Here is a 14,245-nt window from a genome sequence, read left to right as displayed (position 1 = left end):
TTTGTTTGTCGACTCATTTTAATTTGTCGGAGGGGTTATGTGGGGCAGAAAGCCAGTTCACACACAAAGCTGTGTGTACACACACTGAAGGTCAAAATGACCACATACTCACTCTTCCCCAGGCCAATGTTCCAGCAGTTTGGGTACAGCTGTTATGGATGGGGACATGAGCCCCTCTGGGATTGGATGGTGGTGCAGTGATAATAAAATTACCCTGCACTTGTCCTTCACTCTCACAAAGAGTCAAGACACAGTATTGTAGATACTTGACTCACTTATGCCAGCGACTGTCACCCACTAATATATGAAGTGAAAGAAAATGTGCACAAGATCTTGTATGAAAAACAAAATACAGAAGAAGTTTGTTGTCTGATGCAGTTACATTTTAATGTTATAGATATATGTGCCAAAGTGTGGTATTTGTTTTGCCTAAAGATTGTGTTCCAATTTGAGTCCAAGCGCTGCTTTGCCGTGGAACTCCCCCGTCCAGAACAGTCCCTGTGCGCTAATGAAGGCCCCATCTCCCTCCAACCTGGAACACACCAGTAAAAACAGCTAAAATCTTCAATTTCATCTGCTTGAACCAAACGAAGCCAAAGAACCGAAGAAACAACAACTACTGGGTTACACAATATTGTAGCTAAACGCGTACAATAAATAAAAATAAGGAAAGATAAATTTCAGTCTGGTCTGGATACAGTTCATTCAAACAGTTGTTGTTACCATATATTCTTTCAATTTATTATGTCGGGGTCCTGGGGTTTGACCTATGAAGGAAGTTTAACATAGCCAGGTTTCCTTTGTGTTAGCTGGCTTAATCAAACCTAAGAACTCCAGCTGGGAAAAAAACGGGTACTTTCTGCCTCATGCTTGACTATTCTTAAGACTAAAAAAGATTAATTGAGCAGAAACCACTCCAATCACAGAAATTGTCACATGAACAGAATATAAAGAATGTGGAAATATGCAAATAAAGATGTAACTAATCAATGTTCTACTCTGTGTTCAAGAAGCTGCAGCGTAAAATTGATTTAGAGCAGGTTGATTTATGCTTTTTTTTATATCACCAGCTGAGATCATTTAAATTCCTCTTTTGGTTCCTGCTTTGATTTTACTGTTATTCAAGTCTTCCTAGTGTTTCCCTGACTTCCCCACTGTTTTGTCTATGTAGTAGCACCTTCTACTTATTATCATGTTTTAGTGTTAAGTCTTATTATTTCAGTGTTTATAATTTGTCCTTTAGCTATTTCCTGCTTTACTTTGATAGTTGGTTTCCTAATATGTCAGGTTTCACTCTTTCATTCGCGCCTGCTTCTCTGGTTGTGGTTGTCTTTGCTTGATTACTTTCACCTGTGCTTGGTTCCCCACCTGTTTCTCATCCTCAGTCGATCACTTGTGCATATATACTGACCTGTTTTTCAACCTTGTCATTGTCATATCTTTGTGTTGGCTATATTTTGGTTCCCAGGTTGGACTGTATAATCATAAGATTAGAAGAATCCAGTTTGAATTTAGGATTTTTTGTTTGTTCCCACATCCTGCATTTGAATCGTCCCCATACTAAGCAATGTAACTTTAAATCTCATCTGATCGTCAGGTGCTTTAAGAACTGTACTAGGTTTGTCTGGGATTTCTTGTTTGGTCAATTGCATCTCCTGTGCAAACTCCCAAATGACATGTTTGTGTCTTTTAAAATAAAAACTCTCATATAATAGTTGTCTTTAATATTTATCTGATTTTTTTTCCAGAAAATATTTTTAAAAAGGCATTTTTTTTTACCTGTTATTATGAAAGTGACCTTTACACATAGAACCATCTGGGAAGGTGTATGTTCCTGTGCCGTTGTACATGTTGTCTTTGAATTCTCCTTCATATTGTGCTCCAGAGGGATACTGCATGGTCCCTCTACCATGCATCTGGGAGAGCGACAGAGAGGGAGATTATGTTTGTTTAACCACATGGTAAAAATAACTGATGTTTGAGGCAGTAATTGCATACTTTGTCCTCATGCCACTCTCCAGTGTATGTGATGCCACTTGCTGAGGTGTGTTTACCAGCACCGCTCCTCACCAGTGCTCCATATGCAGACCTGCTGCACTCTCCCTCTGTGGAGAACAGAGGTTCATACATAATTAGCATAGACTTAAATTTCATCTGAGCAGTCAAATTGAGGCATTGTGTATTGCTTTAACCAAGAATTAGGTCTCTTCTTCCCAAGATTTTTACACGTGGAAATGTTTCACGTGTAAAGCTGGATCATCAGCCAGCTATAACTTACCATATCTGTCTCCGTTTGGAAAAATGTAGGAGACTTTTAGAGGTCCACCCCCTGTAAACAAATACACATTTATTCACGCTGTCACAAGAATGCGCAAACTGTGGCGCGAAGAGGATATTTACCATCAGTGTTCAAAGAATCGCTTCCTTTCTTATCTGAAAATGAAAATCACACCGAATCAGAACAGGGTTTGTGTGTGTGTGAGTGTGCGCAGACTAGGTGTTAGAACTCATATCTTCACAATCACACTCTACCAGACATCCGTGACAGCTTCCCCCAGCTGGCAGATGGTTGTCAGAGCCGAGAGCAAATGCTGTGTTCTGGCCAACTTCTTCAATGTGAAAAGTCAGACAGCTGATTAGAAAGTTGTGACTATGACACAAGTTACAACCGCACTGTAACTGTTCACTTTTACTTGCCCTTAAATGGAGCTAATGCTGCCAGTAAGCCGGGGGTCCTGTGTTTTAAAGGCAGCTAGAGGCTAGCCCTTGTTACCATAGTTACGGAATTGGTGCAAAGTAATATCTTTAATGGCTTGTGCGACGCTCTAAATGCGTTTTATTAAACTACCGTTTTTAAATAACAAGAAGAAAGGCTTACCGCCGCTAAAACCTTCGACTTTAACCTTGTCGAGTGACCGAGAGATACTGTTTGCTAACTTTTTATTGTGTTTTTTTTTTCTAAGCGCGAACGTAAACCGGAAAAGAAACGTTGAACTCAAGAGTTTGGGCCAATAGAAGAGATGCAGGCTACCGGTGGTCAGAGCAGCTGGTTCAGGTTTGTTCGCAATTGTTATTAAAGTTTCGTTTTTCAGTTTATTGCGCACTTTACCGATTATAACACGGCTCTATACTTTTTGACATTTTTAAAGCATTTAGATTCACTGACTTGCCTTGCCGGGAGGCTTTTTTCAGTTAGCTTACTGTTACATTAAAAGTGATGAGTGTGCTTGCTAGCTGTTAGCTCGTTAGCTAGCCGACTCCTTATACTTGAAGATGATTAACGTGCAGCACCTTACTTCCACATTATTCCTTATATGTTCTGGTCTTTTGTACTTTGCCTGTAGCCAGCCACCTAGCCGTGGGGTTAATCGGTCATCGCCCTGACTGGGTTGTTAGTCTGCATGTTAAGTTTGATTGCATAATTGTAGCCACCAGCGCTGTGTGTCAGCCACCATCTCATTGCTCGCACTTGAATTGAAGTGCCAGCCAGCCCACAGCGATGTGTGACTGTGCTCTGCAGAGGGTGGACAGTAGTAGCTGCCTGCTCTTCCCGGGTCCGCAACCAGTAGCTCTCTCTCCCTCATCTAGGTTTTTTTTGGGGGGTATACTCCCAGGGTTGGAAAAATTTATTCAGACCATGCTTTTTAATGTCTCTTTTCGCAGATTGTTTTCTGCTATGATTGGACACTGATTGAGTGTAAGTATATTCTGACAGCAGTGATTTTTTTTTCTTTTTTAATAGTCAATTTTGTATTTGTACTGGTGTTTATGTAATGAAACTGTTCGTGTGTCCTTTGGTAGAGAAATGAACGCAAGGAGAAGAGGTGGGAAGCCCAACAGAGGAGGTGGAAGATTTAATAAACAAAGAGGAGGAGGAGGAAATCGGAAAGGAGGAACCAGGCTCTGGGATGACGGGGATGATTTCAACCTTGATTTTGGACCCTCTTATTTCAGCAGGTGTTAATTTATATTGAAGAAATATTTAGGTTTGTGTGCTCGGCTTCAGTTGATTTCCTATCATTTTGCCTCGTGTCTCATTCTGTCTGCAGATCAAATAAAGGACGAGGTGGTGGCGCCCATGCTGGTGGCGGGGATGGTGGTCGAGGAGGAAAGAAAGCTAGAGATCGAGACCGAAATGGGAAAAGTAGTAGCAAGGCTCTGCCAAGGTCCTTGACGAGTACCAGGATGCACTCAAAGGTCAGTGAATGCATCAGACCAGAGGTGAGCAGTATGCCGTTGCAGAAGATCTTCATGACTAATGCGAACCAGGAACAACTCAAGGAGTTGCTGAGGATTTTACAGACACAGGACTCTGATGAACTGTATGAGTAAGTACATACGCACTTGTTTGAAAAGAACAATTAGAAAGCTAGGAAATAAACTCATGCAACCCTCTGTTTGTTCCTTAGTGATTCTGGTTCAGATTATTCCGGGCTAGATGAGGAGGAAGAAGAGGAATTTGATGAATTGGATTACCGTGAGGAAGGCCAGTTTTGGGCCACAAATGATGAGCCTGTGCAGAAAACAGAGAGCCCAACATTTGACCTAGAATATGAGGATGAACAGCCCAGCCCTGAACCTGTTATCTCCTTATTTGCCATAGGAAAGCTCTGCAGGTGATTTCAAATTTTGTTTTATTTCCAGAACCTTACCTATGAGCTAAATCAGATGTTCTGAATCGGTGCTTTTGTGTGTAAATATAATTAGCTTCTAACCCATTGCTTTCTCATAATTTCCTCTGTGTAGATATGGTTTTGACAGGGAGCGCAGCAAACAGGCGCTGGAAGCTGGTGGAGGAGAGTTTGGGGCAACTTTGGAACAGCTCCTCCAACAGATTTTCACTGAGCGCTATGGTCAGAAAGCAGTTTCCCCTGATGGACTTGATGAGGTGCCTTTGGATGAGTGTGTAAACCAAAAGCAGGAGGAGGCCTTGGCTCTAGCTGCTATTTATGGCGATCGCTTCAGTGAGCGCATTGCCAATGCTGTATGGACAGTAACCCTGGACCTGTCGTTCCTCTCACGATCTCCTGTTAAGAAAGGAGGAGTGGTAGGTGGAGGAGCTCCAAACATCGGTGACATCTGCAAATTCTACATGAAAGGTCAAGGCTGCCGCTATGGAAACAAATGTTGGTTCAAACATGAATTTCCCAAAAAAGACATGTCTGAGGCTGGTTCCTCGGACCTGAAAGGCCCAGGCCAGCCTGGTGTCAGCAGCTATTCTCCTCCTGAGTATGAGCTGGAAGTTCGTTTCCCCAAAGGGAACCGTTACCCTTTTCAAGCACCAATAGTTGCCTTCAGTACCAATGATGAGTCTCTCTGCGCTGCGGGGAGGCTCCATGTGACTGAGAGATTACTTGGAGAGGCATTGTCTGCAGCAGAAAGCAACCAGCCTGTTGTTTACACCCTGATAACCTTGTGTGAGGATGAAAATACCATGAAAGAACTATTGTCCATACGGCATCACAAATACAGCACCCCACCTCCTGTGATTGCTGTTCCTCCACCCTTTCTTGCCATAGGAAAGAGTAAAACTGTAAGGAGCAAAGCTTCTGAGGAGAGCATGAATGCCATCACCAGCAGTAGTAACCATGCAAACAGCGGGAGTGCTGCTGCATCTAGCAACCCAAGGACCACAGATAGTAAGTCGGATAGAAATGTACATTTTTGCTATATATTTTCTGTCGTTTCTTTATACAATAGAGAGCTGTATTTAATTCTGCTCACTTTTTAGTAAAACGGACAGTGGATGCAGAAGAGCTGGATGAGAAAGACGAGGATGAGAGGGACCACGCAGTTCCAGTTAAGAACGACAGTTACGTCAAGCTAAAGAGGAACATGGTCAAAAAGCACAATACGATGGGCAATCTGCTGCTAGAAAACAGCAAGCTGTGCAAAGAGTTCAGTAGGAAACAGGTGGGTCTTAGGAAAAAAATGTGTATATTTTTTTTGGTTTTTCTTCCTCCAAATCCTTCTCAATATGATGCATCCTTTGTAATCTGTTTCCGATTTCCTTTGGTTCCTCTGTCAAACCAGTCCTCCAGACGCTACAGTTCTATGCTTGAACAGAGGAAGAATCTTCCAGCTTGGCAAGAGAAAGAGCACATCCTAGATGTACTGGACCAGTGTCAGGTGCTGGTGATCAGTGGCATGACTGGGTAGGTCCCAGAGTTTTACCGTGACTTATAAATTAAAGAAAAAATATATTTTAATGATACTGATCCACCCTTTCAGCCTTTTTTCCCCAACCAATAGCAAGTCAAATGTGATGTATGGATATATGAAGGGTTTTAGCTTGTATGGAATTAAAAACATTTACATCAGATATATTAAAATTGAAAGTTTATAAATGAGATCTACTATGGCTTTCCTTACTTTTTGTCATATCTGCTGTTATATTGTTATAATTATTTGAAGTTTTAAATAATGAGATCAGTGTATCGTCTCGAAAGATGTACCCTTAGGACAGAGAGGAACGCTGGTTTGAGCGCGGAGTCAAGGAGGCCATTTACGTGAAAAGGGAAAAACCATCTCTGAATCGAGGAGGGGGCCTAAGGGTACATCTTTCGCCATCTTACAATGCTGTGATTGCAGCCATTCCCCAACTCTCTGTGAATGGTACTCATGGCCATTGATCAGTGGGTTTTGGTCAGTGGTTGTTGAGAATTTGGTCATGAGAAATGGTCATGAGAATTTGCATAATTATGATTAAGGAACTGACCTCCCAGCCCATTGTTCCTTCAGTGGGCTGGTTTCAGTTATTATGCAAATTTACTGTTTATAAGATTTGGGAAAACCTGCAGTCAGCTGAGACTGAAGAAGTCACTTGGATGAGTGACGAAACGTTTCTCCCACAAAACGCTACGTCCAGATGAACAGAATCAACTTTTGGAGAGATCAGTGTATGTACATAGGTAATCTCAATGAACCAAAAGCTCAGGTTTCACATTGTTCTAAACTCTCATTCTTTTGTAGTCTGGGTTTTGTATGAAAATGGTTAAGGATAAATGGTTCAATTTGATCATCATATAATATAAAAATCATATATAAACTTAGACAGAAACCTGCTGTGGCTGAACAGATGGCCTATACCAAAGTCCAGTGTAAGCTTAATATAAAAGAGGACTCGAGTTTAAAAGAAGTATAAAAATTCACCTTCACAAAAAAGATGCTAAACATGCCTGTGATTATTGCCTGTTCCTAAACATGACTGTGTTTCATGTGTTTTTTTTTTTTTGTTTTGTTTTTTAATTAATGTGACTTTTCTGCAGGTGTGGTAAGACCACTCAGGTTCCTCAGTTCATTCTAGATGCCTCTTTGAGTGGCCCCGCGGAGCAGGTGGCCAACATCATCTGCACGCAGCCTCGCCGCATTTCTGCCATGTCAGTGGCTCAGAGAGTGGCACAGGAGCGCGCAGAGTGTCTGGGGAACTCTGTGGGCTACCAGATCCGCCTGGAGAGTGTCAGGGTACAGATACAGATATAAAAACATCTACAATACAGCATTCTGGTTGTCTGTTTTTTTTTATATTAATACTATATACTCTTCCAACACTGACTGCTCCTTTTATCAGACTTCAGTCACCAGGCTGCTATACTGCACCACAGGGGTGTTGCTGAGGAGACTGGAGGGTGAGGCAGACCTCAGAGGAGTCACGCATGTCATCGTGGATGAGGTGCACGAGCGAACAGAGGAGAGGTGAGACAGAAATACTTCAGCTTAATGGCACTTGTATTGTAACATGTGGAAAAATGAACCTGGAAAAAAAAATTTTAAGCTGCTTCTTTGTTTCTTGTCTCTTAATTTGTTATTTTCAGTGACTTTCTGCTTCTGGTGCTCAAAGACTTGATGGTGCAAAGGCCTGACTTGAAGATTATCCTCATGAGTGCCACTCTTAATGCAAACCTCTTTTCTGACTATTTCTATAACTGTCCTACTATCCACATACCAGGTAATCTATTAGCAGAACTGACTAATTCTATTCTTACACCTCATTCTATGCATTCCCCTCTTCATTCTAATAATGTGTGTTGCTCCAGGGCGCACCTTTCCTGTTGACCAGTTTTTTCTTGAAGATGCCATTGCTAATACTCGGTAAATACATTTTAAAACATTTAAGTAAACCGTAGACTGTCTTTACAATTTGCGTAGTAACACAACGGTTTGTGTATTGTGCTGTTTTTTTCCAGCTATGTCATTGAGGATGGTAGCCCTTACATGCGCTCAGGAAAACAGAATCAGTCAACCACGGGTGCCCGAAGCAGAGGGGACCTGAGTTGCGTGGTAGATGATTTGAGTGAAGATGTCTGGAACTTCATGTCTTTCTGTAATAAAGACTTTGTCAAAGACTCGGTCCCAGACCAACAGCTCAGCCTGCAGGATCTCACCATCAGATACAAAGGTGAAATGAAAATATATTTAGGTTTTAATCAGATAAGCTGCCAGTGCCAATCAGGGCATACATCTAAAATTTTGCGTTGCTGATGCAGATACTAAGAAGTCTGTGCTCAAAACCATCGCCACAATGGACCTGGACAAGATCAATATGGACCTGGTGGAAAGCCTGCTGGAGTGGATAGTAGAAGGAAAGCACAACTACCCACCTGGTAAGAAAACAACACTGACAGCAAAGCAATCTCAGGTGGTAGAGCAGGTCACATGCCAACTGGAAGGTTGGCGGTCCTGCTCCAGTCTGCATGCCGAATATCCTTGGGCAAGACTAACTCTATGTTGCTCTCCGATGAATGCATGTGTGAATGTTAGATATGCTTAGAAAAAGTACTTGTTTGAATGAACAAGTTGTGTAAAGCGCTTTGAGTGTTCATATAACGCTTTTCTGTTCTATCTAAGAGCCAGTCCAGTTAACATTGCCATATACAGGTGGCCAGTAAGTCTCTGATGTACTGATCTGGATTGGGGACAGCTGTGAAGCTGAACACTGGTTATGTTGCTTTGTGTCTGCAGGTGCAGTGCTGGTGTTTTTGCCAGGCCTCGCTGAGATCAAGATGCTCTATGAGCAGCTTCAGTCCAATAGAATGTTCAACAACAGGGGCGCGTCCAGGTCTGTGTGTGTTTTATGGCAACACTTGGTTTGCAATTGTATGTGTATAAAATGAAGCTAAAAGCTGAACCAGTTTTTTTTGTTTGTTTGTGTGAAAACTTTTGACTGAAACACATTAACTGTAACTTTTGGTCATGCCCATCAGGTGCGTGGTGTACCCCCTTCACTCAACATTGTCCAATGAGGAGCAGCAAGCAGTTTTTAGCCGGCCTCCAGATGGTGTCACAAAGATCATCATCTCCACCAACATTGCTGAGACCTCAGTAACCATCGACGACGTGGTTTATGTCATCGACTCCGGAAAAATGAAGGAGAAAAGGTAACCTTCTATTATGCTAGCCCTAAATTCTCATTTTTGACAGTTTCGGGTTGTGAATTCAGTGTTGGGAAGGTTACTTTTAAAATGTATTCCACTACAGATTACAGAATACATGCCCCAAAATGTATTTTGTAACGTATTCTGTTATGTTACTCAATGAGAGTAACGTCTTCTGAATACTTTGGATTACTTAATATATTATTATGCTTTTTTACAACTACATGAATGTGATTTATTACTATTACTGAAGGTTACTCGCCATACCAATACCGACCAGATTTTTAAATCTTAATATAAAATGAGTAACAGTAGGGTGGACATTAGGTCAGGCTGCAGTTTTTGCAGCGATCTCGTATAGTAAACTATTCCGCGCGTATATAAAACAGGTCCGTGGCTCTGAACCGTAGTAAAGGGACCTCTGGCAAATACATCAGGTTCATGTCGGGCTCGTAGCCGAAAACCATCTTTACTTTGTTGTCTGGGTCAACTTTGCTAGCGAGAGACAGAGAGAGGCGTTGAAAGGCTGCTCCAAAGGAGCTTATTGTTTCGGAGGAAAACAGAACAGTGTACAGTCGAGTCTTAATAGTTAACTTACAACTGGGCTCGTCAGGCACTCCTTTTGGCTGCAGTGGTTATTATTATATTTACATGCTTCCAGCTTTCGGCTCGGTGATAACTCGTACTTTTCCACTCTCCTTTTTCTCCATCCCTCTCGCTCACAGACACATAACGGGTATGGCAGTCCATTTTCCCTGCAGCACGGACTACACTGCCCATGATGCTACATTGTTTAGGGCTATGCCTGTAACACTCTGCCTATTGCATTCATGTTAGAGAATTTAAAAAAATATTTCTTCACGTCATCTTAATGCGTGTTTTGTTTGCATTTCCACCGGTGTGGAATTACCAAAAATAGAGAGGGCATAGCCTAACATATGAAACAGGAAAAAACCACGGTGTAATCCATTTATTTCAACAAAGTAACTGTATTCTCAATACCACCTTTTTAAACGGTAACTGTAACGCAATACAGTTACTCATATTTTGTATTTTAAATACGTAACGGCGGTACATGTCTGTGACGGTTCTCAGTCATCCAGGTCATCGTAGTCTAAGGAGCTTGGAAAGAAAAGCTCATGTGATTAGGTAGAGGATCATCGGGGGTCCCTTGTCCCTCTTTGGGGGGAAACTCCCACTGGGTTTTAAATCTGGGACTCTCCACCCTTGACCCTTAGAACTGAAGAAGCTTCTCGGATGAGAGGTGAAACGTCTTCAAGCAACTCAAAGAAGTCCAGACGCTTTTCTTTCCAAGCTCCTTAGACAACGGCGGTACATGTATTCCGTTACTCCCAACACTGTGTGAATTATACTTCTTGTTTTTTTAAAAGGCCCATGCAATCATATTAAAATGGTTTTGTGATACATGAAGATGCACTGATATATGCTCAAATCCACAAATCTCTAAGTCTCCCTTGATATATATATATTTTTTTCTTTCAGGTACGATTCATCTAAAAGCATGGAGAGCCTGGAGGACACGTGGATTTCTCAAGCTAACGCGCTGCAGAGAAGGGGTCGAGCAGGTCGTGTGGCCTCGGGGGTCTGCTTCCACCTCTTCACCAGCCACTGCTTTAAACACCAGCTGGCTGAGCAGCAGCTGCCTGAGATCCAGAGAGTGCCACTAGAGCAGCTCTGTCTCCGGTAGAGCCATCTGTTTTTCCCACATAACTCTGACTATAAAATGCAAATGGCATTTGATTTGGAGAAATTCCAAAACGGTTGTTCACAACACTGACCTTTCTGTAACAGAATCAAGATCCTGGATGTGTTCGCGGAGCAGCCGCTGGAGTCAGTCTTCTCTCGGCTCATCGAGCCCCCGTCAGTGGGAAGCTTGGACGCTGCCAAGCAGCGCCTTCAGGACCTGGGAGCTCTGACCACAGATGAGAAGCTGACCCCGCTGGGCTACCACCTGGCCTGCCTGCCTGTCGACGTGCGCATCGGAAAGCTCATGCTGTTCGGCGCCATCTTCCGCTGCCTTGACCCAGCACTCACCATTGCTGCAAGTCTGGCCTTCAAATCCCCATTTGTAAGAAGGCGCTAGTTTCTGTTGAGAGACGCTATGTGCAGTTCATCTGCAGCATGCCCCTGATTTTAGGCTCATTAACAATTACAAGTATAGTACACAGCGCAGTAATGAGCTGCTTCATCTTTTCTGTTGGTTTTTAACAGATAGGAGGTTACATAATGACATTTATTTGTTTATTATGTATATTTGTAATGCAAGTGTCTAATTTTATGGAAATGAAAATCTGGTCTGCTTCCAGGTGTCTCCATGGGATAAGCGAGAGGAAGCAAATAAAAAGAAAGTGGAGTTTGCAGTGGCTAAAAGTGACCATCTAGCTTTGTTGCAGGCATACAAGGTCCCTACTGCGTTCGCTTATTGTGATAAGATAATTCAAAGATGTTGAAATACATACAGATAATATAAAAACTTTCTTTTTTTTTTATGCAGGGATGGTGCTCCGCAGCAAGGAATGGCCACCGTGCCAGCTTCCTCTACTGCAGGGAGAACTTCCTGTCATGGCGGGGTTTACAGGTGAGGCAGTGGTGTCCAGAAGCACTTAATCACTTGTCCAGAATCAATAAACTCACTTGCTCTACAGTATAATTCTGATCTTCTCTGTTTGAATATAAATCTAAAGCAGTGCTAAAGCTTATGAAGTTCTTCCAATGTATTCAGATTTAATTTCAAATGGCCCGAGCAGTGTGTTTTATATGAATAATATTTGAAATGGTGAATTGTGACCTTTGGCAGGAGATCGCCAGTCTGAAGAGGCAGTTTGCTGAGCTGTTGTCTGACATTGGCTTCATCAAGGAGGGACTGAAGGCCAGGATTATTGAGCAAATGTCTTACAAGGGTACAGACGGGGTCATGGAAGCTACTGGCCCTGAGGTGACACATACAAATCACTGAATCAGTGATTCAAGGGTTCATCTTGGAGAAAATAATTCAAAAATTCTAATATTTTGCATCTCAGGCAAACCTAAATTCCAGTAACATCCGGCTGATGTCCGCCATGCTGTGTGCTGCCCTCTATCCTAACGTGGTCCAGGTGGGCATAGTCCCCCTCTTTGTCATACAAGTAAAGAACAGAAAGCCAAACAGAAGTATGAAACATTCACACTTGATGTCCTGCAGGTACGAGCTCCTCAAGGGACTTATAAGAAGACGGGCACGGGAGTGATGAAGATGCAACCCAAAGCCAACGAGCTCCGCTTTGTGACCAAGAACGACGGTTACGTCCACGTGCATCCATCATCCGTCAACTACACGGTGAGGTTAGGGGGGGAAAAAAAGATACGCTCCAAACTAAACAACTTGTAGGAGAAATAAGCCTCACCTTTCTGTTCTTTATGCACCAGGTTCGCCACTACGACAGCCCGTACCTGGTTTACCATGAGAAGGTGAAAACGAGTCGCGTTTTCATCAGGGACTGCAGCATGGTGTCTGTTTACCCGCTGGTGCTGTTTGGATGCGGACAGGTCAACGTGGAGCTGCACAGAAGGGAGTTTGTCATCTCCCTGGATGATGGGTGGATCCGATTTGCTGCTGCTTCACACGAGGTCAGAGAATCTGATTTTTTTTTTTTTATTGATCACATGATCAAAGAGTTATAGCTGGCTCAGATCTTAGTATTGCAACGGGCGTACAAGCTGTGTAGAGTTTATATGCTTTAAAGGTTTAACAAGTTTTATGGAGAGTGCAAGCACGACAACTGAACAACTACAACATATAAGTTAACATATATGTTACTACATGTGCTTGTGTGACTATATCCAGGTGGCTGAGCTTTTGAAGGAGCTGCGCTGGGAGCTGGACCTGCTTCTGGAGGATAAAATCAAAAACCCGAGCATGGACCTGTGCAGCTGCCCCCGTGGCTCCAGCATCATACAAATGATCGTCCACCTCATCTCTACAGAGTAGCTCTGCTACTCAAAGCTTCCTTTATTATTTCTTTATTTAAAGGGCTCAGATGCATGGAGCCCCAGTGATAATGTTTTTGTGCTCCTGCATCACTCCCACAAAGTCTTTATTAAAAATTCTTTAAAAAGTCAATATTACTGCATTGATGGTGGATAGTCAGAGGAAGATTAGCTGGGCAAATATTTGACATGAGCTCAGTTTCAGTACACCAGTGTTGCCACCTTACACTTAAAAGTGTTGTTTTCCACTGAGTTGCTGTTGCACTCAAGGTTTTTAAAGCAAATTCTGCCTTTAAAGAAAAAAATGTCTCTATGCAGGTGATTATTAAGATTCCACTCTTATTCCTGCTGGACTAAAGCAGCTAATGCTTCGTTCAGTTTTTGATGTCATACTACCGCTGCATGGTATGTGCACATAAATTGGCACATGATTGGTTGTTAAGTGATGTCACAGAGTTTGTATACAGTGGTTTTTTATTTTGGGTTGTGTCTTGCTCACAACTGAGAAGTTTCTTGGGTCCATATTGGATTTTGTACTATGAGTTTATTTGTAATGCATGACTAAAAGATCCAAGAGCTTCTGCATGGTATACAGTTGGTGTACATTTACTGAATGTATTTAAATGTTAAAGTACAATTTCACAATGTGAATGCAAGGGCTTTTTACACCAGGATGATTTGGTGAGAGCTGCCAAAGAAACTGGAAAGCTACTGTCTTAACATGAATTCCACTGAACGCTGCACTACCATTAAATTATTGCGATGATAACCTGTTGTTCGCTGTTTTTCTTCCTTACTTAATGTAAGCGGTGTGTGCTGTTTGATGCCCAGCTGTGTCTCAGATACAGCAAAAGAATTTAAGCTCCGGTGGAAGGCCAACCCCC

The 14,245-nt window shown here is 42.4% G+C and overlaps 2 protein-coding genes across 3 annotated transcripts; one reads left to right on the top strand and one right to left on the bottom strand.

The window, feature by feature from the left end:
• Window positions 1–23: 23 nt before the first annotated feature.
• On the bottom strand, window positions 24–3,042 carry morn2 (MORN repeat containing 2). Of its 2 annotated transcripts, none has more exons than XM_082511411.1 (7): window positions 2,698–3,042; window positions 2,533–2,609; window positions 2,401–2,433; window positions 2,279–2,329; window positions 1,999–2,105; window positions 1,780–1,916; window positions 24–532 (listed from the first exon to the last, which is right to left on the bottom strand). In XM_082511411.1, the coding sequence occupies exons 2-7, from the start codon at window positions 2,537–2,539 to the stop codon at window positions 430–432; spliced, it is 438 nt and encodes a 145-aa protein (XP_082367537.1). In that variant the 5' UTR covers window positions 2,540–2,609; window positions 2,698–3,042; the 3' UTR covers window positions 24–429. The 2 variants fall into 2 exon arrangements, with proteins under 2 accessions (XP_082367537.1, XP_082367538.1); XM_082511412.1 differs by having other exon boundaries at window positions 2,879–3,042.
• dhx57 (DEAH (Asp-Glu-Ala-Asp/His) box polypeptide 57) lies at window positions 2,999–14,130 on the top strand. Its single transcript, XM_082511402.1, has 25 exons — window positions 2,999–3,055; window positions 3,664–3,697; window positions 3,802–3,957; window positions 4,050–4,328; window positions 4,410–4,616; window positions 4,747–5,639; window positions 5,732–5,913; window positions 6,034–6,155; window positions 7,269–7,464; window positions 7,571–7,695; window positions 7,815–7,948; window positions 8,037–8,091; window positions 8,187–8,398; window positions 8,487–8,603; window positions 8,962–9,058; window positions 9,204–9,377; window positions 10,878–11,078; window positions 11,187–11,463; window positions 11,702–11,797; window positions 11,890–11,973; window positions 12,193–12,330; window positions 12,416–12,490; window positions 12,577–12,711; window positions 12,801–13,001; window positions 13,219–14,130. The coding sequence occupies exons 3-25, from the start codon at window positions 3,806–3,808 to the stop codon at window positions 13,360–13,362; spliced, it is 4,296 nt and encodes a 1,431-aa protein (XP_082367528.1). The 5' UTR covers window positions 2,999–3,055; window positions 3,664–3,697; window positions 3,802–3,805; the 3' UTR covers window positions 13,363–14,130.
• The last annotated feature ends 115 nt before the right edge of the window (window positions 14,131–14,245 follow it).

The sequence above is a fragment of the Aulonocara stuartgranti genome (assembly GCF_965226115.1).
Source record: "Aulonocara stuartgranti genome assembly, chromosome: 17".
NCBI lineage: Eukaryota > Metazoa > Chordata > Actinopteri > Cichliformes > Cichlidae > Aulonocara > Aulonocara stuartgranti.
This window is presented reverse-complemented; position numbering and strand designations above follow the sequence as displayed.